Source organism: Anopheles arabiensis, chromosome 3, assembly GCF_016920715.1.
Source record: "Anopheles arabiensis isolate DONGOLA chromosome 3, AaraD3, whole genome shotgun sequence".
Taxonomy (NCBI): Eukaryota; Metazoa; Arthropoda; class Insecta; order Diptera; family Culicidae; genus Anopheles; species Anopheles arabiensis.
In genome coordinates this window covers 42,440,346-42,464,800 of record NC_053518.1, presented here as the reverse complement: position 1 = coordinate 42,464,800, position 24,455 = coordinate 42,440,346, and the positions used below count along the sequence as shown (strand labels likewise).

Below are 24,455 nucleotides of genomic sequence, written 5' to 3'. Positions count from 1 at the left end.
ATTTCATTCTGACGCGTACGCGATATTCTTGATTCGTGGTAAGGCCGTGGTCAAGTCATCAACGATGTCTGCCTGCGCTCGACTTAATCGCTACACGTTCAAAATCATGTCATCGGTGTATTATCTGCCCGTAGCCTACGATGCAGTCGAACATCGTTTCATTGGGGGGTACTTATGGCAACAAAAGTGTCGAACCCTTTAGTATTGCGAATCGCTACGTGAAAGTTTTGTATGCGATCGTGGCTTTGCTTTGTTTTTACAATTATATAAACATGATACACACCATGCATACGTTTCTGGAGCTCACGTTGATATCACGGTTTCTGTTAACGACACAATACATATATCTTTATTATCTGTGCGTCAGTATGGTACGCTTGCGGATGCATCAATTGAGGGTGCTGTTTCTGGACCATCAGCACGAGCACGAGTTCGAACAACTTCTTGGCCTTTTCTTGGAAAGATTTCGCCTGTACATCGCTCAGATTGAACGGATTAACCAATGCTTATCCGCACCACTGCTGGGGATGCTTCTGCAGGCATTGATCGAGCTGGCTTATTTTATGTACGAATGGTTCCGAGTGATCAGCACAGGACAGGTGGTAAATGGAAACTATATCAGCGTACAGCAATGGATCACTAGCCAGTTTTGGCAGCTGATGTATGGCAACGTATTGCTACTGCTTGTGCCGTCCTGCGAGCAAGCGTCAAACGAGGTAATAATCATTCAACATGTGCGGGGCAGTCTTTCCGATGAAAACATAATGAGGTGATTTTATAAGCAGACACACGGTGAAAAACACAATGCCCCACGCACAAAGTAATTTGTCTAATTGTTCATCGAACGCATCAAACAGAACGTTTGTTACCTCCCACTTATGCCGGCTAGTAGATACAAGACCATGCAGACGGAAGGATCTTTGCTGTTGCTGACCCGACGACAATGTCTTCGTTGTACAGACAGCACAATCGAATATTTCAAATCTCCTCGCTGCTCTACTTCACACCCTGTAGCTACAATGAGGAGTTGGGACGATTTGAAGCCACCAAAAGAAATCTGGCATTCTTTGGTACAGCTTTGGTGCTTACGATTCCCTTCTGGGTGTACGACATTCACCTTATGGCTACCAATTTTCTGCATACGTACACAACCGTCTTTGCGGCGGTAGGTGGCATCGAACTGCTAATATACGTTAGCGTGGTGATGTGCACCATACTCAACGTGTTGGTTAAGCGACAACGTATCACACGACTGATGAATGTGCTGTTTCGACCCGACCAAATACTGGATCGCTGCAGTTCTACGAATTCAGCAGATGCACGCTACAATGACAACCGGAAGTTGCTAGTGTTCGTGTTGTTCATTCTGTTTGGCATGTGTATCAAATTATCCTACTTCAAAAAAGCAGAAATAAAGATCCTGGCGGTGATGATTGCGGGACGCTTTCTTGCGATCTGGGTGTTGATCTTCGTGCATCGACTGCACGTGCGAGCTATTGGGCAGCGCATGGAACAGCTGCGGGTTCTGTACGCAAGTGAAGAGTTGGAGCAACATTTGGACTACTTCTTGCATCGTTACGATCGCTACTCGCGCCAGATTGGCGAGGTTGACGATTGTTACTCGTTCCCGGTAGTGCTGGTTTTTTTGTTGGTGATGTTACAACTGATCTATTTGGCAGAACATTTGTACAGTACGATAGAAACGGGCACGATGATGCCGGTTGCGGACAACTTTTTCTATTCGTTATTTGGCCAAGTGTGGCAAACGATGTATGGTGCATTAGGGTACTATTGTATATCCGCGTGTGGTACAGCATCTCAGGAGGTATAATTTTACTTCAAAATTGACCCAAACACGAATGTTCCTATCAAAGTTTATTATTTCAATGCGTTCTACACTGCCATTAAACTATTCTGTTTTCTCGTTTAACTAGGTAGAAGAGACGGCCCTCTGTACAAGGCACTTTGACGATTACCGGCTACAGAATACACGCGCTGCCAAACAGATACAAAAGTTTTTGCTTAAAAATTTGCACCAGAAGAAAAAGTTCTCAGCTTGTGGGTTCTTCGACATCGATAATACCGTCATTTACATGGTAGGCTTTTTTAGTTTCATAAAATTCACTTCATAAATTTAAAATAATTCTTTTTCATCACATAGGTTTTCAGCTCTATTGTAACGTACCTGGTGATACTAATACAATTCAAGCAACTGGAAACCGATTTAACCCAAGCTGGAGATGGTTACAATGTAACAAGCAACGTGTCAACTGTTCAGCCGTAGAGAGAGAGAGGGCAAAGAGTGGCTAAACTAAAACATTTAAACTTAATAGGAGCATCCATTTTCAATGTTCAAGTGTTCAGTAATTTGCAAAAGGTTGACTTGACTTGAATAAACATTGGTGTGATTGAAAGACACATTGCGTAATTGTTAATTTTTTGTATGTTTGTAACAAAAATAGAGTGTGCAATGAACTGCATCTTTGAACATCTTTATTTATTCCTCAAATTTAGAAGATATTTTCGCGTAAAGTGGATTATGCAATGGTATGAGCAATTTAATTTATATTAGTACGAATATCAATAATGCCTTAACGTCAATAATACCTTAACAAAGACTACCCTTTATGGACGTTTTAAAAGAAATAGAAAGCTGCAAGCCAAAGTGAATTTTATAGTCGCTAACAACGTATATCGGCATCACATCCGATTTTTTAAAGGTCGTTACATTCAATCCATTGCAAAGAAGATACAACGTTTTCAAGCCCAAGTAAACAATGTTAAGTTGCTTTTGAACATTGTTCAACTAGAAGTAATCATTTAGGCCTGGGTCTATGAACATGTTGCGGCAACATTTGTTCAATGGCACTGTGCAAAAATTTTAGTGAGCATATTTGTTGTTAGCATTTTAAATTAAAGTTGAAATTATTTTTTATCCGTTTTGGTGAGCAAAAACATCCGAAAATATTCCTGCAACAGTTCGTCCTTACGATTTGGCAACAAATGTTTCCACAATACTTTCATAGACCCGGGCCTTAACGGCCAACTGAAATTCTAATGAATTGTTCAATAGCAAGTAAACATTTGCGTTCCCCAATATTAACGTACGTTAATATAACCCGGATTCGTTTCTTTAATGTTCATTTCGTTGCCCAAAATGAATGCCAAAAATGATGCCATTGAACGACTGTTGCCCCAACATGTTCATAGACCCGGGCCTTTCAATTGAACGATGTTCAAAATCAACTTAACATTGTTTATTTGGGCTCTAAAACGGTGTAAAAAACGCGGTACTGTTGGCACGGTACTAATTATAAATAAAACGGAATAATTCATCTTTGCCTCGGGTTATGGCTGCTAGTGTTTGAGTCGTTTGTTCTAATGTACCGGTAACATGTGAGCATGTGTTCTCTATTATTTTTCAAAGAAAATTTCACAAGCAGACCAACGAAGTTAGTTTCACACCATAGATGCAGTAGACGTTCGATTATTGTATCTCTACCCTTCCTCTGGGAGTATACAAACTGCAAAATATGAATAGTTAATTCTCTCTTGGTCCTGATGGACTACCGGCTGTTTTCAAAATGTTTTTGTCTGCAAATTGTTCAAGAATGAATTGGATGCACCTTCTCTACAAGGAAAGTTTAACATGTATGCACCTGCTACAACCCTTCGATCGCGCAGCTTACTGAATATCGTTCCAAGACGCACGCTATATGTAACTAACGATCCTACATTATCAATGGCAAGGCATTTTAACGTCTGGACTGACCAATTTGATTTTATCCTCTCGCATGCTTGGTATGAGACAAGCCTGTTATTTCTTTTCAATTTCTGTGATAATAGTCGTTGATCTAGGGATTAGTTCGAATTATAAATATAAGATAAGGTTTAATACGTTATCATAGCACAAATATGCAGGACACCTACATGAATTAAATAAAAAAGAGAGTCACCAGTGAATGAATGTTCACTGTGTGTTAGCTATTCTAAGAATTCCTATGTGTGTAACGTTACGTCAATCAGTTATGTTGATACATATACATGTGAATAAACACTGTCACTGTCTTCTCATAATTTATTTAACTTACAGGCAATAGCTAACCAATAATTACCATTATTGTGACATGTTTTCTATTTCATTATTTCCGCGTACCCAACATTCATGATCAAGCCACACAACAATGTCTGCCTGCGCTCGACTTTATCGCTACACAAAATCATCTTATAGTGTATTCTTCTTCTCTTCTTATGGCTCAACAACCGTTGTCGGTCAAGGACTGGCTACCATTTGTGAGCTTGGCTTTCAGTGACTTATGGATTACCCCCCCTTAGCAGGATAGTCAGTCCTACGTATAGCGGCACGATCCATTTGGGACTTGATCCCATGACGGGCATGTTGTTAAGCCGTACGAGTTGACGATTGTAACACGAGACCGGCTTATCGTGTATCACACAGCCAGAAATCGTTGTATTGAAAGGTGTTGAAATTTCATATCGTTCGCCATCGGATTGCTCCTGTCGATTGGTTTCATATACCATGATTTTTTCATAGTGCTAGCGAATTACAACACTGACCAGTCAGCTTTTACGCTCGCAGTGTTTATCGTGGAACTAACCGTGTTCGCCACAGTACCGATCTGTGCGGTGTGTAACAGCTTCGTACATCGAAAAGAGATCGAGCAGCTATTGAATATGTTGTTTGCGGACCAAACATCGCTTAGATTGAACGGACTAACCAATGCTTATCCGTACCACTGCTGGGGATGCTTCAAGCTGGCATATTTTACGTACGAATGGTTCCGAGTGATCCGTGCAGGACAGGTGGTAAATGGGAACTACACCAACGTACAGCAATGCATCACTAGCCAGTTTTCGCAACTGATGTATGGTAACCTACTGTTACTACTTGTGCCGTCCTGCGAGCAAGCGTCAAACAAAGTAGTAATCATTCAATAAGTGCGGGGGCAGTCTTCCCAATGAAAACGTAATGATGTGATGTTTTAAACATATCAGCAAACACACGGTGAAAAGCACTTTGCAAGGCAATTTGTCTAATTGTTCATAGAACGCATCATACCGAAGTTTGTTACTTCAACTTTTGCCGGCCAGTAGATACAAGTTCATACAGATGGATGCAACTGTGCTGTAGCTGACCGGAAATGTCTTCGTTGTATAGACAGCACAGTCGAATATTTCAAATCTCCTCGCTGCTGTACTTCACACCCTGTAGCTACAATGAGGAGTTGGGACGGTTTGAAGCCACCAAAAGAAATCTAACAGTGTTTGGTGTCGCTCTGGTGCTTACGATTTCCTTCTGGGTGTACGACATTCACCTTATGGCTACCAATGTTCTGCGCACATACACAACCGTCTTTGCGGCGGTGGGTGGCATCGAGCTGCTAATATACGTTAGTGTGGTGATATGCACCATATTAAATGTGTTCGTCAAGCGACAACGTATCACACGGCTGATGAATTTGCTGTTTCGACCCGACCGAATATTAGATCGCTGCAGTTCCACAAATTCAGCAGATGCACGCTACAATGAAAACCGGAAGTTGCTAGCGTTTGCGTTGTTCATACTTTTTGGCATGTTTATCAAGTTGTTCCACTTAAAAACAGCAGAACTTAAGATCCTGAGGATGATGACGGCGGGACGCTTTCTTGCGATCTGGGTGTTGATCTTCGTACATCGACTGCACGTGCGAGCTATTGGGCAGCGCATGGAACAGCTGCAGGTTCTGTACGCAAGTGAAGAGTTGGAGCAACATTTGGACTACTTCTTGCATCGTTACGATCGCTACTCGCGCCTGATTGGCGAGGTTGACGATTGTTACTCGTTCCCGGTAGTACTGGTCTTTTTGTTGGTGATGTTACAACTGATCTATTTGGCAGAACATGTGTACAGTACGATAGAAACGGGCAGGATGATGCCGGTTGCGGACAATTTTTTCTATTCGTTCTTTAGCCAAGTGTGGCAAACGGTGTATGGTGCCTTAGGGTACTATTGTATATCCGCTTGCGTTACAGCGTCTGAGGAGGTATACTTCAAAATTGATCCAAACACGAATGTTCCCATCAAAGTTTATCATTCCAATGCGTTCTACGCTACCATGAAACTATTCTGTTTTCTCGTTTATCTAGGTAGAAGAGACGGCCCTCTGTACAAGGCACTTTGACGATTACCGGCTACAGAATACACGCGCTGCCAAACAGATACAAAAGTTTTTGCTTAAAAATTTGCACCAGAAGAAAAAGTTCTCAGCTTGTGGGTTCTTCGACATCGATAATACCGTCATTTACATGGTAGGCTTTTTTAGTTTCATAAAATTCACTTCATAAATTTAAAATAATTCTTTTTCATCACATAGGTTTTCAGCTCTATTGTAACGTACCTGGTGATACTAATACAATTCAAGCAACTGGAAACCGATTTAACCCAATCTGGAGATGGCTACAATGTCACAAGCAACGTGTCAACTGTTCAGCCGTAGAGAGAGAGAGGGCAAAGAGTGGCTAAACTAAAACATTTAAACTTAATAGGAGCAACGATTTTCAATGTTCAAGTGTTCAGTAATTTGGAAAAGAGATCAGAAGACTACAACAAAGCAACACTTCACAGCTGTTTACGGGTATGATTGATTGGAAACTTGACTTCAATAAACATTGATGTGATTTAAAGACAAATTGCGTACAGAGTCCTCGGTATTAATTAATCATAAGTTTGTAACAAAAATAGAGTGTGCAATGAACTGCAACTTCATTCCACATCATGCAAACTCTGACGTCAGCTAGATTTCTTGGAAAAGATTTCAGAAAAATATTACAAAGCCCTCATTAAATAGAACCGAAAGCATAGAACAGAACGCGTCGGTTGACCCGCAAATCCATCAAGCGCATGAATATTTTATCCTGAAGGCTCCGAAGTTAATTAATGTACGTCAAAGTCCGAAGTAGTCATAACACAATAACCCAGCAGATGTTCTGTTAGTGCTAATCGACGTCACAGGCTAAAGGATGGGAATTCGAACGGTGCTATGATGTAAGTTCAGTCAGTTCGCGTGGTACGCTTCTTACGGTGTTATTTGGGACCGCAGGCCATTCAGCAATGTCCAGCTACTACAGGCGACACGCTAGAATATTCCAAGCCGCGGCCTTATTCTATCTCGTACCCTGCAGCTACAACACAGAAACCGATCAATTTGAACAGCGAACCGTCAACAAACTAGCTTTTGCGGTCGGCATCGGCATGACGGTCCCATTTTGGTACTTCGATCTAAAGTTTATGATCGCGTTCTACCTGGAGAACATTTCACCCATCATGGTTGCGGTCGGTAGCATCGAGATTGCGGTTTACGTGTCAATTGTGTCCTGTACGTTGCTGAACACGTTTAGCCGGCGGCACCGGTACACGCGACTAATGAATGTACTGTTCCATGACGACTGGCTGCTTGATCGGTACGAGAGCGCCGAGATGGAGTATGACAATCGGCGCCCCTTTGCTGGTCTTCTATTTGCAATGCTGACGATGATGTCTATCAACATGTTCTATCATCGGGACATGAACCTTCGCATACTGAGTATGAGCGTTGCGCTAAAGATCTTTGGCATCGGTTATCTGTGCATCATTCATCGGGTATGTGTGGGAGCGATCGGAGTACGTATGAGACAGCTGTCGATACTGGGCAAACTGAGCTGTGGACGTCACCCTGCACAGGAAAAGGCGGTGTACTATTTCGTCGAACGGTTCGAGCTATACGCGGCACAGCTACGGCAGATTGACCAGTGCTTCTCGATGCCACTGACGATGATCGTTCTGCTCGTGCTAATCGAGATGGTCTATCTGGTGTTCGATATCTACGCGGTACTGGCACTGGACCGTCCAGTGTTTATGGAAAACTTAGAAATAGATTACGTACAGTGGGCACTGCGCCAGCTGTGGCAGACTATCTACGGTGCAGTTGTCCTGCTTACTGTTACCGGCTGCCAAAGGACATGTGGCGAGGTTAGTACATCCACCTTATCGATTTTCTTGCTTGCTATAGCTTGAAAACAACACTATTTTCATATTACAGCTTCAACAAACGGCTCAACTCGTGCGACGTTTGGACGACGATCGAAAGCGGAACTCACGTGTAGCAACGCAGATACACCGGTTTTTACTACAGAACTTGAACCGCAAAATAAATTTTTCGGTCTGCGGAATGTTCGATATAGATTACGCGATGATTCATATGGTAAGCTGCTAAAAATAGCTCTTTTTTGTTAGTTCAAGTGATCTAGCAGACGAAATAGCACATAGACGATAATAGCAATGGGTATAACATGCACTAACCTATTCTTCGTAGGTGCTTAGCTCCATCTTTACATACTTGGTTATATTGGTACAGTTTGACCAGCTGCAGCCGGAGCGTCTTTCGTACCTAAACACAAACCTTAACACCACAGCTAACGGTCCGGACCCGAACCTAAAGGTTCATTAAGATGAGTGCCATAGATAAGCAAGACAGAAAAAAGTAATAGCAATGATTTGTCACAACACGAAAATAAATGTTGTAATGCAAGGATACGCAAAATATTGCAAACCTAATTACTATAGCAATTCTAAAGCAGTTACTTAGTAGAATCACGCAAAGCAATCCAAATTATTGCTATTATTAATTATTAACATCGAGTGGAAAAATGTAGCTTAAAAGTTGTTTAAACTACTGAAAAAGGTTGTAGTTGTTTTCCAGGTTCACTTCTTGTACAGGCATGGTACGGTTGTGTGCAAGTGCTATTTTTCGTAAGCAATGTGTTGTATCTGGTACCGTGTCGCTACTGTCGCAAAGAGAATAAATTTAAAGTCAACCCGTACCTGTCTCTCTTAGCGTTTGGTATTAATATCTCACTAGCCAGTGTGCACCTATGCTTCGACTGGCTACAGATATGGAACGGTGAACGCCGCGATGCGTCACGCATCTTCAACTTCCTGCAAATGTTGCACACGCTTACATTGCCGGTAACCATCGTGTATATGCACCTGATCGCATTTACCAAGCGTGTGCGAATTACGGCCCTGTTCAATGCACTATTCACCGACAGAAGCTGGCGATTCTTTGGCGATCGCAGCAATAGTTGGTACGAATTTTCCCGCTGGCTGGGAAGGTTCGCCACGGCAATCACGATCGGAACAATGCTATATCTTTCCCTGCTGATACTCAGTCAATACAATTCGAGCACAAAATTCCCGTTGTATGTCACCATCTTGGAAGCGGTCCGGGTGTACGTTACTATGATAGCGATCCTCATATACATCGTCTGCGTGCTGGTTGTTAAGATGCATTTCCGGCAGCTCCAGGATCGAGTCGAACAGTTTGGCGCATCGGTAAACACCGCCCGACAGTGGTGCCTCTTTGTGGATCAGTATGGAGCGGCCGTGAATTTGGTGAACGAAATCAACCATATATTTTCGGAGCTGCTGCTAGTGATGTTGGTACAGGTTCAGGTGCAGCTATGCTGTCAGTATTTCATTCTGTTCTGCAGCACAGTGGACGGGCTTGTCCCGATTGTCACCGGCTTGACGGTGCTGCACACGCAGCTGTGGGAAAGCTTGTTCCTTCTCATGCTGCTCGTCGTGGGATACGCGTGCGATAGCTGCCACGATCAGGTCAGATACAATGGCGACGGACCATATTAACTAAAGAAGACAATAATTCATTCGCTCTCCTTCAATAATGATTTATTGGTACAGATCCAAGACGTTAATGTAGCGGTGCGCAACAATGTTGGATCATTGAATACGCAGCAAGTTGAAGCGAGGAAGTGGATCGATCGGTTTCTGCTCCAAAAACTCAGCCAGACAAACCAGCAACGCTTCTTGGCGGGCGGATTATTTGTTCTGGACAACAAACTCGTTTGCACGGTAAGCACATAGTTTTGAAAGATCTATGGATGTAGCTAACGTTGCTCGTACTGTTTATATAATTAACAGGCACTGACATCGATGATCACGTACTTGGTAATATTGATACAATTTCGGAAGTATGATTTTGAAGATTACGTAGTGACATTTCGAAACGATTCGAACATTTCCTTCTAATTCCTGGCCAGTGGAGTTTTTGATGTAAATGAAACACATGTACAAAATAAGGAAAAACCTATTCAACGCTACGATTGTTTTAGGCTAAACTGCACCTTCGACAACACAAACCTCTGTTGCCATCTGCTACCCTGCCTTATCGGAACATAATGATTGAACGATCTGCTCGAACCGTACACGTCATGCACGAATAGTGACTACCTTACGCAGAAAATCAAGGTCAGCTTTGGTAAGGGAAAGAAGAGAGTAAGAAGAAAAAAAGCACCCCAAAATATGCCAACGCAAGTACACTCTATCTTACGCATTATAGCACAAACACATCTAATCATTTGCTCAGTTTGCTGAATGAAGGCCTACACTTTGATTGCTGATAAAAACGTGCCCCACCAGATAAGAGGGTTTGACGATTTTTCTTTTTTGGAAACATGCGTACAGACACACTCGATTGGTGGCATGATTTTTTCGCACGTTGCGAAAAAAAAGCCGACTAACATTATCAAAACCATGCCACGGAAGCAATAAACAGTACGATCGTAACTAACGTAGTGTCGACTCATGATGTTAAAAAAATACGCCAAGCCTTACGCATACATCAGATTGTAAAATAAAAGATGGAAAAGCGATTATGAAATGTCTAAAATACATGTCAAATGTCAAATGTCAAAAATACATAAGAATAAAATCATAAAATATCATAAAACGCCAAAAAATATCATAAACGAATAAGTAAATAAATAAATGGATAAATAAATAAATAAATAATTTAAAGAAATAATAAAAAAATATTCGACCACTTACCGTATCAACAATGTTGGTCGCACCTAGTGCTCTGTTTACGTTAAACCGTCGCCATTTTTTATACTCCGCCTTGATTACGTTGCATTTTCGCTTCCAGTACTTTCCTTCAAGTAAGATGGCCTGTGTTTTTTTAGGAACAAGGAGAACAACACAATTAGTTTTGCTTTTTGTTAGGTGTGCTTTTTGTTTTTCAAAGCAGCTCCATACCTGCGGTGTATTGTGCACGTCTACGTCTAGAGGGGAAGCAAACTGACAGACTAGAGTTTTCCGTTTCATGATAACTGTAAAGAAGAAAGTCATACAAATTAGTATTTTTTTTAAATGTTATATTCGCTTTTTTAGCTATTAAAATAAGATAAACAATAAGGCATGTTTCATTTACCAAACGGAAACGTCTCTTCTGGCTTTTCTTGTACCGGGTGCGTCGGAGGACGCAAAATTCAGGAATTCTTTTGCCCATCTTCTGTACCATGTGTGAAACTGGTGATGTAGCTTGCGGAGCCAGCAGGCTGTCTTTGCGCAGCACGGAGAAGAAAAAGGGAATCTATCCGGTGGAGGTAGCAACTACAGTGTACCACTATAAACGATGTACACTCCTTGGAATAGGTTTATAATTCCACTGGCTCGCACAATGTCTGAAGCACACACACACTTCACACACCCTATGGATCAGAAGCGATCGACACAATCTGTTTTGCAAATACTATTTCTGCCACCGCCACAACACCATGACACACCACCCGCACTCCACACACCCCGGGAACGCAATACCCTGGCGCAGTTTGGTTAATTACTAACGAACCACAGGAAAAAAAGAAACCTTCAACCTCCCAAGCACTGCACAGAAAACTCTGCCAACATCACAACCTCCTCTGCACAACTCGCGCCTTACGATTTTGTTCTTGTTACGAGCAAAATGAGAACAATTTTAGCGGCAAACAAACAGTAAACCAATGTCAGATGCTTTCGCAAAACGCTAGACGCTAGACGATCCCGTGTCTTCGGTTGAACGTGAACTGAGCCCGCGATATGATTTGCGAGTGGTGCAACACACGTCGACTGAAACGTTCCCGTGACGAGGCGCTCAAATCCATCGGGTGGACTTTTGATAACGAAGATTGCTCGACTATTACCGGTAACGCCACTCGGGTCCCCTTTCTCTCTCTCTCTCCCCTCCCTCCTATCCCTCCTAGACGAACGTGCCGGACCATCCATCAAGACTTACTCCCTTCCTCCTTGTTTTCCTTCCCAGCGTACACTCTGCCCCATGACTCGCATCATCCGTTTAGTAGAAAGGGAGGATTTTTCCACACAAACATACAGTCACCCTCCCAACCGGGCCCAGGAGCTGTAGCAGGTGTACAGTACCGTTTTGCTGTTGCTGTACCCTGTTGCTCCGGGGTGATGTACCCAATAGAGGTGGGGAGGCGAATGGCGGATCGTTACCCGTTTTGCCACAAAGTCTTTCGGACGGTCTATATCAACAATGGTGCGGGAACAGGGAGTCTGCCGAGCCCGAGGTTGCCGAGAGATTGTAGTCGCCTGCTGCCCCACAAACACACACAGATACGCACACACACACACCGCTTCTTCTAACCAAACGGACGACAGTCACTGATATTTGGTCACTTCTTATCAGTGGCCTATGCATAGCAAAAGGGATCGAGCTGTATGCATACACCGCGCTTCCCCACTGCCAACGAAAGAACCCCCAATCTCTGTGAAAGCATTTCCAATGAGCAGCTTCAGGAGCTAAAACGCTCGTCTAAGATAGTGACAGTGCGCGAGCCGGAATGCAATGCAAACCAGGAAGGATTTAAATGTTGATTAGATGAAATTGCATCCAATTGCAGCGTATAGGGAGTTCGGTTGATTATGCCAAAAAATAAACCGGATCAAACCGGGACATTGCTGCGATAAGACTGTTGATGGGGTTTTGTTTTTTGGTGTATGTGTTTTTCCTAATTTTTATGCAACATTGTCTCGTGGTGGTTGTACCAAACTCGTTATCAACCAGATAGCACCTGCGAATTCGAACATTCGACTGGAGTCCATTTCGCAGGAGAGCTTGCGGAATGAGAGGGAAGAGCACGGTGGTACATGGGCAACGGAACGACCGATGGACACAGCAATTGAGGATGGATTAGGTCTTCTACCGATGGTCCTCGGGTGGGGAGTGAACCGGCCCCTTGTCACGCGATACTTTGATTGTTTATCTTACACTATACGGGTGTCTTGCCCGCGTGAAGATGCGAACGATTGCGACGTAGACACGATCTATTTTAAGTCGATATTCTGTAACGGGCAGGCAAAGCTCTTCAGAGATAGCGGGAGACGAAGAGACCGAGAGACAGGGAGAGCAAGACTTTAAGGTAAATATGGCATAATCTTTCCATGGTACGAGTACAGACGAACGGACGCAACCGGAGGGCTAGCTAAGTTGATGCGTAAACATGGCACGGGGCAACACGAACGGTGCAGTTTGTGTCCCTAAGAAGCCACCTGGAGAAATTTGGATAAGATAGACCAGGAAAAAGGGACATGGAAACTCACATTGCATATGCCAGCAGCGCCAGATAACATTGTTCAGGCGGATCTTCTCCTTCCAGCGCAACCGGATGCCTTTGAACGGGTTCCATTTGGGCGACGTCAGCTTTTGCCTGGAAAGAAAGTAGCAAACGTACGAGAGGTTAGCTCCACCAGACCAGAGTTACAAGAGACTGTGATTTGAGGCGCCGCGAGACGAAGCCATACTACAGTTGGTAAATAATTGAAATAAAAAGAAATCTTAGAAATATAATTAGATTGCTCAGTGATTGTTCGATGCTTTATGGAAACGTAGTTACTCGGATTCCTCATTCCTCATTTCCATTGAAAAGCACGTTTCTCAGTGCTATTTCACCACCTTACGAAAGATAAGAAATGCCGGCAGACATTGATACAAGTTGCTCCTAACGATAAAGCAAGTGCGGAAGGCGCTAAACTTTTACTTTGCTTCAATTGTTATCCATGTTAGCTATAGCTAGCGTACTGGAGTGTCAGAAACCGGCCAAAACCCGAAAGAAACGCCAATTAGCAGCAATTAGAATGATGCCGCGCAATGGTGCTTGAATGATGAGACAGTTATAACAACTATATCACCGAATCTTTTCAGCCCAGATAGGGCGGAAGACTGCGCTATTGAAAGCCTTCACAATCGCGAGCTCGTTAAACAAACATACCAATCTGCTCAATTAGAAGCATGAGTTGCTACAATCCCGGAGAATCTAGCCATCACGAGCTGGAGAATAGAAGATATTGTTGACACTGTGATACGTCACCGATGTTTGCACGCCGTGAAGCGACCGAGGGAGTCTGACAACCACCAGACGCTACGGTAACGTCTGGGGCGGCTGTCGAAATGGTCGGTCGTGGTCGATAAGCGGGTAATATAGGAACGCGCAAATGTGTGCTTTTGGCGGAAAGAAACGCCTAGAGTTAGACCAGGCGATGTAGCGTCAAGTGTTACTTTGTAGCTTTGCGATATAAAGTACTTGCCATTTGGGAGTGGTGGTGTATATTGCCCCTGCATGGTCGTACTACTGGCGTGGATGAGCTTCTATCATAACGGGCCAAAGCTTTGATTACAGGTAGCATGGATGTAATGCATATTAAGAAAAGCCATTTTGCTACTAAAATGAACTAAAATGCAATCAAATGCATAATTATTATTCTTGACACATTTGTTTCAATTTTTTCAAATTTGAATTTTGTTTCTGCTTCATCTTGAAGAATTAATTTTATGCAGCTCAATAGGACTTCCTATAAACTAATCATAACACGCATTATACAAAACAATAATAAAACAAATCATAAACGAATTACTGACATTTGGCTGGTTATTTGACACTAAAATTTAAAAATTTTATTGAATAAAAAGAGCTTCAAACTTATTTTCTCATTATATAAAATGAATGAAATAAACCACGGATGTGTAATTCTGAGCAACTCGACCTCACCAAGCAAAACATATTGAAATTGGATGATATGTTAATCTGTCCGTGAGTTAATACGTTTTATCATCAGAACCAGTGCACGTGAGCCGACCAATTGAACTCCACCGTGATCAAACAGCTAACCGCAGTTTCGAGTGCAGTCGTCGGTGCAGCTTGGCGGATGACGTGCAAACAACACTTCACATACCTCCAACATACACGGCCGCACTACTGTTTCTATGATACACGGAGGGGAGTGTTTGAGCCGCATCACGCCAATGCGCGATCTTGCCACCACGGAACCGTTAGATCAAGCCTTCGACAACAATAACAACCACGTGCAGGCCACGGCAGAGCGAGTCGTGCCCCCAGCAGCGACGAAGTTACAGTTTTTGTTGTTGGTGGTACTGCTGCCTGTTAGATTAACACACTGACACACCGAAAGGCCTCCTTTCTAACATCGCGAGACGGAGTTGAGGGGGTGTGCTATGCACCGCTGCATCCATTGCATTCTATTGGCGTGTGCAAGGGCGCGCCTGTTGGCTTCTATGTAAGCGTGTTCCCTGTGTGGAAGTGTGATAGCACTAATGCACACTTTATCAAAACAAATCCACTGCAACCCACAAATACACTGCGAAGACGAGTGCAGAGGCAAGTGCAATGGCACCAATACATGGCTACATACGTGACTTGATGCATTCTTTACATTTTTTCCTTTGCGCGAGTACTAGGGCAGCGGATGATGCCAAAAAACACCGCACACACACAGATGAGTGCAGGGCGCGCGCGAACTCTGGTCGTGGTGCATACCTCGGTACAACGCATCTAAGCGCCGTGCGCCATTGCAAACGGGTGCGGTGGACTTCGAGTCGGTTCGAGTTGGGTGTTTTCGAAATAGGACGGGAGAACGTCTAAATGCGTAATAATGCCAAACACGGAGGCGTAGTGTAATGGACTTGTTTTGCAACTACTAGAGATTGGCAACAGCAAGCGAGTTGGGTTCTGGCCCTGGATTAAGTGTTGATTCATTGCATACAGGTTCTTAAGGGGCATCTCATACCGGAATAGTAGTTTATGACATTCCGATTACGCATTGTGACTAGCAATTCGTGTGGTGCTGAGATAAGATTTACCGGTGCCTGCTGCCGTATCTGTGACCAGTTGAAGGTTATTGTCACCATAATGTTATATGGCAATCGCGTGTGGCATATTGCTGTCGCGTTCAATGAAATTCGATCGAACGGCGTACGATAGGAATGTGACGGTTTTGCTGGAAAGTACCATTAATAGCATAACACTGCCAATCTCAATTATTATAAATATGCATTAGATAATTTGTACTCTTATTTTTGGCATACAGACGTAAGAGACTTACACTGTTTTCCGGCTCAGTTTTCAATGTGAATAGCATTATTCAAAACTTGCAGAATATTTTTCAACAGCTGTCATTGGGGGCCTTCACGATTCTAGTAAGTTTTTTGTATGGAATTTGACAGTTGGAGGCTGAAATCATGTAAACAATCCATACAAAACCACACAAAAAACTAGCCTGCGATTTTCAGTCTAGAAAATTTTAGCCTAAAAGCTAGAATTAGATTCGAGTACCTGCTCGAAAACACGGTTTTGTTTACATTTATCCCAAGGTGCATTAAAGAAATCAGGTGATCGAATCTGGAATCAAAGTGTATGTAGTCTCATAGCATTTTTTTTATAATCAAATTTGAATATCACTTTTTGACAGAACGAGTGAAAACTTTTGCTCCAACGAGCTTTCTGGAGGCTTGACGAATACTCAAAACACTCTTAAAATCTGCATTCAGAAGCAGAAGCGATAAAAATCAGTCTTTTAAATTCATACACCTTGGGATAAGACCACCTGTATATTCTACTCACTTAGAAAGTTGCTCGAAAACTGCTATACAATGCAAACAGCTGACAGGCTGAAATTTCAGCCTACGAGTTTCAAACGGAAAGGGCCACATTATTTGTGACAGATGGACTGTTGAAAAAACTTTGCGTGATTGTTAAATAATGCCGTTCACATTAGATATTGACCCAGAAAACAGTGTATTAGGCCCGTGTCTGTGCTCCATCGGATGCGATTTTATCGGAAGGCCTGTCAAAATTTTATATGGGATTTGACAGATAACGTCGGACGTGCGATTTCGTCGTACGACGGAATCAAACATTTTTGATTTCGTCGGACGCCGCATCCGATTTTATCTGTCAAACTAAATGTGTGGTGTTTTGTAGGAACAATCCCAAATAAATTTTTCATAATCGTTATATTATTAAAATCATTCAAATAATCGCAAAATTATACGAAAAAGCGTTTGACAGCACGTGCGATAAAATCGCATGCGATGGAGCACAGACACGGGCCTTAGTATAACACGCAGCCTGATAGGTAACTAAAGGAATATCGGTCCGATAGCGTCCGATTACGCATCTATCGAACGCATCTATCGAATAGACCACCGTCCATTGACATGTTTTGCATTTAAATACTAATAGTATGCGTCTCTTCTCCACCTCTACATATCTCCTGTATGTTCAAGCTCAAAGAGTAGCCTTTTTTCTGCTTAGACGTACCCGTTTGTTAAAAGCTACATAGCATAGCATTGAACCGCTTCGTACCGGCTTTGCAATCGATACAAACAGACGGGCACACTGTTGTTTGGTTACGCTAGGCGACGGAAAGGAAAGGAAAAAAGCAAATAGCCAAACCAATACCGACGTGAGAAAAGTGACGCGAAGTGATGCTAAAAATACATTTCTCCATCATACCAACAAGGTGAATCCACCCCAAAAGTGAATGTAATCGATGGGACCACATCGAACTGTCCGGGGGACTGCCAATCATATTTCGCTAACGCTCAAGAAAAATGCTATTCTAATTATGAATTAAACTCCTCTCGAAATGCATTAAAAACAATAAAAAGCATTCAAAACCTTGCGTTGCTTTTTAGACCTTCTTGTGTAAATGAAACGCGTTGCCATCCCGCGCACAGTAAGAACGGTTTGTGTAGTAACGCATGTAACGCAATACCGCCGCGTACGTAACGTTTGTCCGTGCAAATAAATCGCGCCAAACGTGCAGCTCTAATCAGCGCACAGGCGGGCAGAGTACATCAGAACTCTCCACATGCGTGCGTCCCCCACCGACTGAGCCTAAAAATACGTTCAGACAAACAGTTTTTTTATTGCCTCGGGGTTATTTTTCCGCACCGCGACAGCGGTGACGTACAGTGGATGTCTGAGCTGCGTACAGAAAGGCCACGCTAAACACGCGCGCACTAACAAATGTGCTCTCTCACTACTGGAGGTGTGGCGTAGCAGCAACAGTGGAGCTCGCGCATGGCGCGTCCAGTTGAATCCGGTTCATTTTGTAGAGCTGCTGCTCTGTTTCCTACACTTGTTGTTGCGCAATTACGGCAAAAACGGTTCCCGAAGGTGTGGCTTGATGGTGAAATAGTGGTGAAATTCTATCCTCTGTTACATTGCTCTTACTGTGTGTAGGTGCTTATCTCACTGTACCTTTGCGATTATGCTGAAGGATATGGAAGCTATCCACTTTGTTTGTTTTTGCATTAGCTTAAACCGTGCTCGGCGCGTGCGTAAACATTTTCCTTGCTTGCCGTTGTGCCGTAGCGTTCTTGCCTTTTGGGATGCGGAAAGCCAGCGAGCGGTCCCGATAGGGCTGTAGCGCACACTTTTGACCAGCGCTGAGGGTTGAAAGTCCATGATAACCGCGCGCGTCCTTTTTTTTGTTCTCGCTTCTCGCTCGTCGCCAATCGCTCATACACGCCGATGATGCAATGACACGCACCAGCTGGGTGATTATGCGGCGGCAATGATCCGATTTCGGGTCCATCGTTAGCATCAGCTGTGATGGATGTTGTGTTGGTGTACGAGGCAGCAGCTGCTTGTAGACGCCGGGTCTCAAGTGACCTGTGTTGGTGCGTGTTATAAATATATGTGAGCACTTGCCTACGCTTACGGGCGGTCCGAGACGGGCCCATCAACCCGAACCCCGAGATGGGAGCCTGTGCCCTTTCTGCAGGCCAACACAGGCACACAAACAGTGGCTTCTGTCGGCGGAGCACATGGTACCAACTGTTTGCATCCACAGCATCTTTAAAGTATGCAGCCAGGGTCGTGCCGGTTTGGCCACAGGTTATCAGTAGGGTGTGTGTGTGTGTGTGCAAACTGTGCCGCCTTTCAACCACACGCACAAACATTGCCCGCCTATGCGGACACTGCAACAGCAGACCCACGAATCAATTGTATTTTCTTTGGATGGCTTAAACTGGGCTACCCTGATCGTGAGGAAGAATTGAGTTGTTTGTGGGAATGGAGGATTCCCCCACCGCTTATCATTTATAACCGGTAAGACGATTTCGAACGAAAACACATCTCTCTGTTCAAATTGGCCAGTTTCAAATATGTACAAATATTTTAATTGCACATTTTAAGCCTGGTCAGGTCATATTTAATTTAATTCAATTGGTTACCCCTGGAGATAACACTTTCAAGATGTTTATGAAACTTTAGCTTCCAATCTAGCAGGACACCAATATCTCGTAGGCTGGTAGTGTGCGTTAGCAAGGTATGAGAGATAACATAATTGTGTCTGATCGGGTGATATGCTCTAGTGAAGGATATAGTCTGGCATTCAACTGGACACAGCTTTAATCGGTTTCGGCTACATTAATCTCCGAATAGGTCAAGCATTTCTTGCAGGCGCTGACAGTCGCTTGTGTCTGACTACAGTAAAAAACTTCAGATCATCGGCATAAGCAAGATATGATCTCACGGACAGTATGCTTGAGGGTTTATTGTTAATAGTGGGGCCCTTTCCGTTTGAAGCTCGTAGGCTGAAATTTCAGCCTGTCAGCTGTTTGCATTGTATAGCAGTTTTCGAGCAACTTTCTAAGTGAGTAGAATATACAGGTGGTCTTATCCCAAGGTGTATGAATTTAAAAGACTGATTTTTATCGCTTCTGCTTCTTAATGAAAATTTTAAGAGTGTTTTGAGTATTCGGCAAGCTTCTAGAAAGCTTGTTTGAGCAAAAGTTTTCACTCGTTCTGTCAAAAAGTGATAATCAAATATGGTTATAAAAAAATGCTATGAGACCACCTGGACTACACACACTTTGATTCCAGATTCGATCACCTGATTTCTTTAATGCACCTTGGGATAAATGTAAACAAACCCGTGTTTTCGAGCAGGTACTCGAATCTAATTCTAGCTTTTAGGCTAAAATTTTCTAGACTGAAAATCGCAGGCTAGTTTTGTGTGAGGTTTTGTATGGAGTGTTTACATGATTTCAGCCTCCAACTGTCAAACTCCATACAAAAAACTAACTAGAATCGTGAAGGCCCCCAGTAATAGTATTCTCTCCATGTATGCACATCAGCTTATTTGTCTGATACTTCTTATAAAAGAATTAAATTTGACAAAAATGTATGTTAAACTAATTTCAGAGTAAAAATTAAAAAAAAAAACACACACCTATTTGCAATTCCACCCAATTTTTAGGGACTGCTTTAGATTTTCTTTCTGCGAAAATTTTGCATAAACATTGTTTTAATGTTTCTCTTTGATTATTATTGATGTTATCTCTTCAAATATCCGACACAATATAGAGCTTTATTTGTCAAATAATTTGTGATCCGGTGGCAGTTTTGAAAGATGCGTTGGATCCTAAAAGGCCGGATAAAATCGATTGATAACAGGATCGTCCGCCAGTAGCAAGCACTGACTATCCGGATGGGTAGTGCTAATAAGTCTCAAAAATTTCTATAAAAAGGAGAAGAATACAACTGTTTGCAAACATTTCTATAATATAACATGTAATATTAATCATAGTTAATAGCCATTACCAGCTGACATCCAAAATTCCAATAGAAGCTCATTGGTAATTTTTGTACACAATTTAAATTTATATACAATGTTGGGCTCTTTAGTATATAATAGTTAATATGATCCTGCTTACTAGCTCAGTAGCAAATTGGAAGATTTTCATCGTTACAGGCAGACTTAACCCTCTTTTTAAATAGAGCTATTCAGGCACATGATCGTATTGCCGGCTTTTAACAGATTCTTATAAAATTCTTGTACAAGTGTCTGGCCCATATCTGATATTGGGTCAAAGTCTACACTGATACATGTTCATCAAAATTAATTTTCCAGTTGCGTCTTGTTTCTTCTCAATATGTTGGGTTGTTTGAGTATAACGGTCCATTAAAACGTTTGCCAATCGTACTAGCTTCATCTCCAATATCCTTGAGCTCGAAAAACTGCTTAGTATAACTTTCTGAACTCGTGAAATATTCACTATTGAACGTCGTATAGGAGCATATAAAATATGGACCAGATAATCCAATTAATAAGATACACTGTCGCGGGCAAATTAGTTATTATTTACCCGTTTCCCAACGTATACAAGACCAACTAATACAATTACCCTTGAATGTCTATGCCGTTTAATGATTTAGGCAGGATCATCATATCGGTAAATGTTTCCCGGTACCGATCTTTATTCCTGTCATTTCATTATCGCTTCCAGTTCGCAGTTCGCTTCCAAGCCATTACTCTAGTCCCTTATAGCCAAGGTACTTGTTATTCAAGAACCATGGCATCATCTTCAACGATCCAGTTACGGGTCTAGTTTCATGTCCCAAATTACTAGCCAATGGTGACCAGATAGATCAACTCACTAGACTATCTTGCCAGATAGATCAACTCACTTTTATGAAAAATAATAATTTAAAAATGCATCTTTTTTCATTAGAAATGGCCCGGTTGTATTTCTACTAAAAATATTTCAAGGAGTTAAGAAAACACAAATTATGTATGCTGTATAGTAGTAATAATTACATTTGATTCTAAAGTTGATGCTTTACGCATGCCCTACAGAGCGACCTCTAATGTCTGGGGAGGGTTCAACAAGCGTCGTGCACTTTTGAAAACAATAAGCAAACGATCGGAGCTGCGATTAGAGCTGCGAAATGGCAATCGATCTTTTTGCGGAACGCAATGCGCCCGCAACTGCGCGATCGTCACACACAATCTTCCTAATCATGCTCGCTTCCTCAGCGTTCCAGCCATACGTGCCTCTCTAGTGCTGGGCTGGGCTGTGCCCCATTCTAATCGAACGACCGATGCGATCGGTCTTTGTTTAGGAGCATGACGAACGGTCCGGTGTGGAGATTGCGCTCCTTGGTGCACCGGCCACCAGCACGCACACTTTAACGCACTTGCTCTTCGAGAAATTTTTCGCTGTGTACTCAGCCACGGGCTTCTGATAAGCCCCGACAATTCAACTCCAATCGTCTGCGAAGGGCGCTGCTGCTATTCGTCTGGCTTTCTATCGCTTTGTCTAATCGGACGCTTATCAGCCGGTTTCTTACTATCCCTTGCAGCAGTAGTAAGGGAGCAGGGATGCCACCCCGAGCCCATGGAAGGTTGGTTCAAAGTTAGGAACTAAAAAATAAAAGTGGGAAAGACACCCGATCCGTCATCGAATTGGTCTTCAACTTACGTGTACGTCACGTTGAGCGTATTGAACACGGTGGAAAGGTCGGTATCGATCTCGACCTGCGAAACCGTGGACCGACTGCCGCCATGCTTCGGCACATACCGGGCCAGCTGGTTCTGGGGTTCGGTCGAACCGATGCTGGCCATCGGTACAAGCGCACCGGCCCCACTGACGACGGACGCCCCGTCCGAAAGGCCACCGGAGACGGACACCGGTCGTATTACGCTGGCACTGTCGGTTGTTATGAGATCCGTCGGTTTCACTTCCTCCATCTGCATCCCGAGATCGTCATCATCGTCTTCGGCGCCTTCCGTTTCAAAGTGTGACACCATGAACTGGCCCGAGTGGATCGTTTCGCCGCACCGCTTCCGCTCCTCGGTGCCGGTGGTCGATCCGACGCCACCTCCACCACCCGCCAGCATCGAACGATCCATCTTGGTGGTTGGTCCGGGCGTCATTGCAATCGGCCAATTTTAAGCACACCGATTTCGTTACAAACACACAGAAACACTCGCGCTCAACACACACACACACACACACACACACACACACACTGGCCACGACGATGGTAGACCCGGATTTGTGGCAAACTACGTTTGACTCGGAGCTGTTGTTAAAATCAAAACAATTCTACCAACACACACACACACTTACAAACACGCTGCGCAAAGGTTCACGGGCACGGACACGCACACAGGCACACACACACATACACACACTCAACTGTTACTTCGATGACGACATTGATGAAGCGCAAATCCGCAGCAAAACAAACTGCTCTCCACCGAGAAGATGATGATCAAATTTCTTTTCGATGACGTCAAACCGCACACACACACACAAACTAGCACACGGAGCGAGTGAAATTACAAAACAGGACGAACAGGAAGGCAGGGTGATTGTAGTCCTGCGGGTATTTTCAAACTTTATCACAGATCAATTGCACTGCACTGTGGTTCTCCCGTTCGGTTCGGGAATGTCGCACGCACACGCTTATTGTTCTTCACTGCCCGACATGGCATGGCCTACTACTGCTGGGTGATCTAGCGCGTACACATGCACGCCAAAATGCAAGTAATGTAACCGAAGGACTTTCTCCATTCGGCCATTCTGGCGCTCTAAGGCTGCTGAGGTGAAAACCCAAACCAGCTCTAATCTCTCGGGTGCGCGTCCGCGAACACACTGTGCGCCGTTGGTGTCGCGTGTCGCCACTATCTCTTTTCTCTGGCCACACTGCACAGCCCCACATACACAAACACACACACACACGAACGCACTGTACTGTAAAGACGGAAATCAGCTAACTAACTTCCTGCACGGCATGCCAGCGCGAGAAGATGCCTTAAAGTACGGATGCGCTTAGCAGTAGCAAAGCGTGCCCTATGGAAAGTTCCCAGAGAGTAGTGAGACAACGTCCTCGATGTTCTGCTGCTCGATGTTCTGCCAAGGGGCCCGTACCCACTCGCCGATGACGACTCCGATGACGGAGGGCGAGAGATAGCAGCAGCAGCACCAGCAGCAGCACCAGACGCGATACCAAATATTCGCGTGGAACATTCGATTATGTTCTTTATCGTTTCGTTCGCTTCACTCCCGATTGCAGCAACGAGGGGGACGTTTGGAGCGATCGGGGAGTGCGTATTTTCCCGCACCAGCATTCACAGACTCACGGAAACGCGACCGATCCGCGCACTACTGACACACGATGTGCGATCCCCTTCCGGACGCAACAGGCGCACATACAGTTTCAGGTTGATGACGACGGCCACGACCACGACGACATTGATAACCTTAGCCACACTGGCGCGCGCGCGGGAGGAAAGATCGCGGACTGGGCACAGCGATCTTCTCGCGATTTCCCGCAAACACAGAACGCGCGGATGCGCGATGGACCACAAACGCGGAATGGATGGGGTTCACACACAGTTACCGCGAGTGGCGTAACCGATGGAGCACGGAGAGCGAGAGTGAGACGAGCGACACGAAACTGAGCCCCGAACGACCCAATACTGCACTAAGTGAAATGGAACAAGCAGGGGCAGCAGCACCGCAGCA

The 24,455-nt window shown here is 43.8% G+C and overlaps 1 protein-coding gene across 2 annotated transcripts in view; it reads right to left on the bottom strand.

The window, feature by feature from the left end:
* LOC120903972 (protein WBSCR14 homolog) overlaps positions 1–24,282 on the bottom strand; it is a 49,350-nt gene extending 25,068 nt beyond the window's left edge. The window contains exons 1-4 of one of the 2 annotated variants that reach the window (XM_040313658.1): positions 22,404–24,282; positions 13,436–13,542; positions 11,090–11,163; positions 10,883–11,002 (exon numbers count right to left, since the gene is read on the bottom strand). In XM_040313658.1, the coding sequence (XP_040169592.1) occupies positions 10,883–11,002; positions 11,090–11,163; positions 13,436–13,542; positions 22,404–22,858 (756 nt within the window). In that variant the 5' untranslated portion in view covers positions 22,859–24,282. Of the gene's footprint in view, positions 1–10,882; positions 11,003–11,089; positions 11,164–11,264; positions 11,928–13,435; positions 13,543–22,403 lie in introns of those variants that run through there. The other variant, XM_040313659.1, reaches the window with a different exon arrangement.
* Between the last annotated feature and the right edge of the window lie 173 nt (positions 24,283–24,455).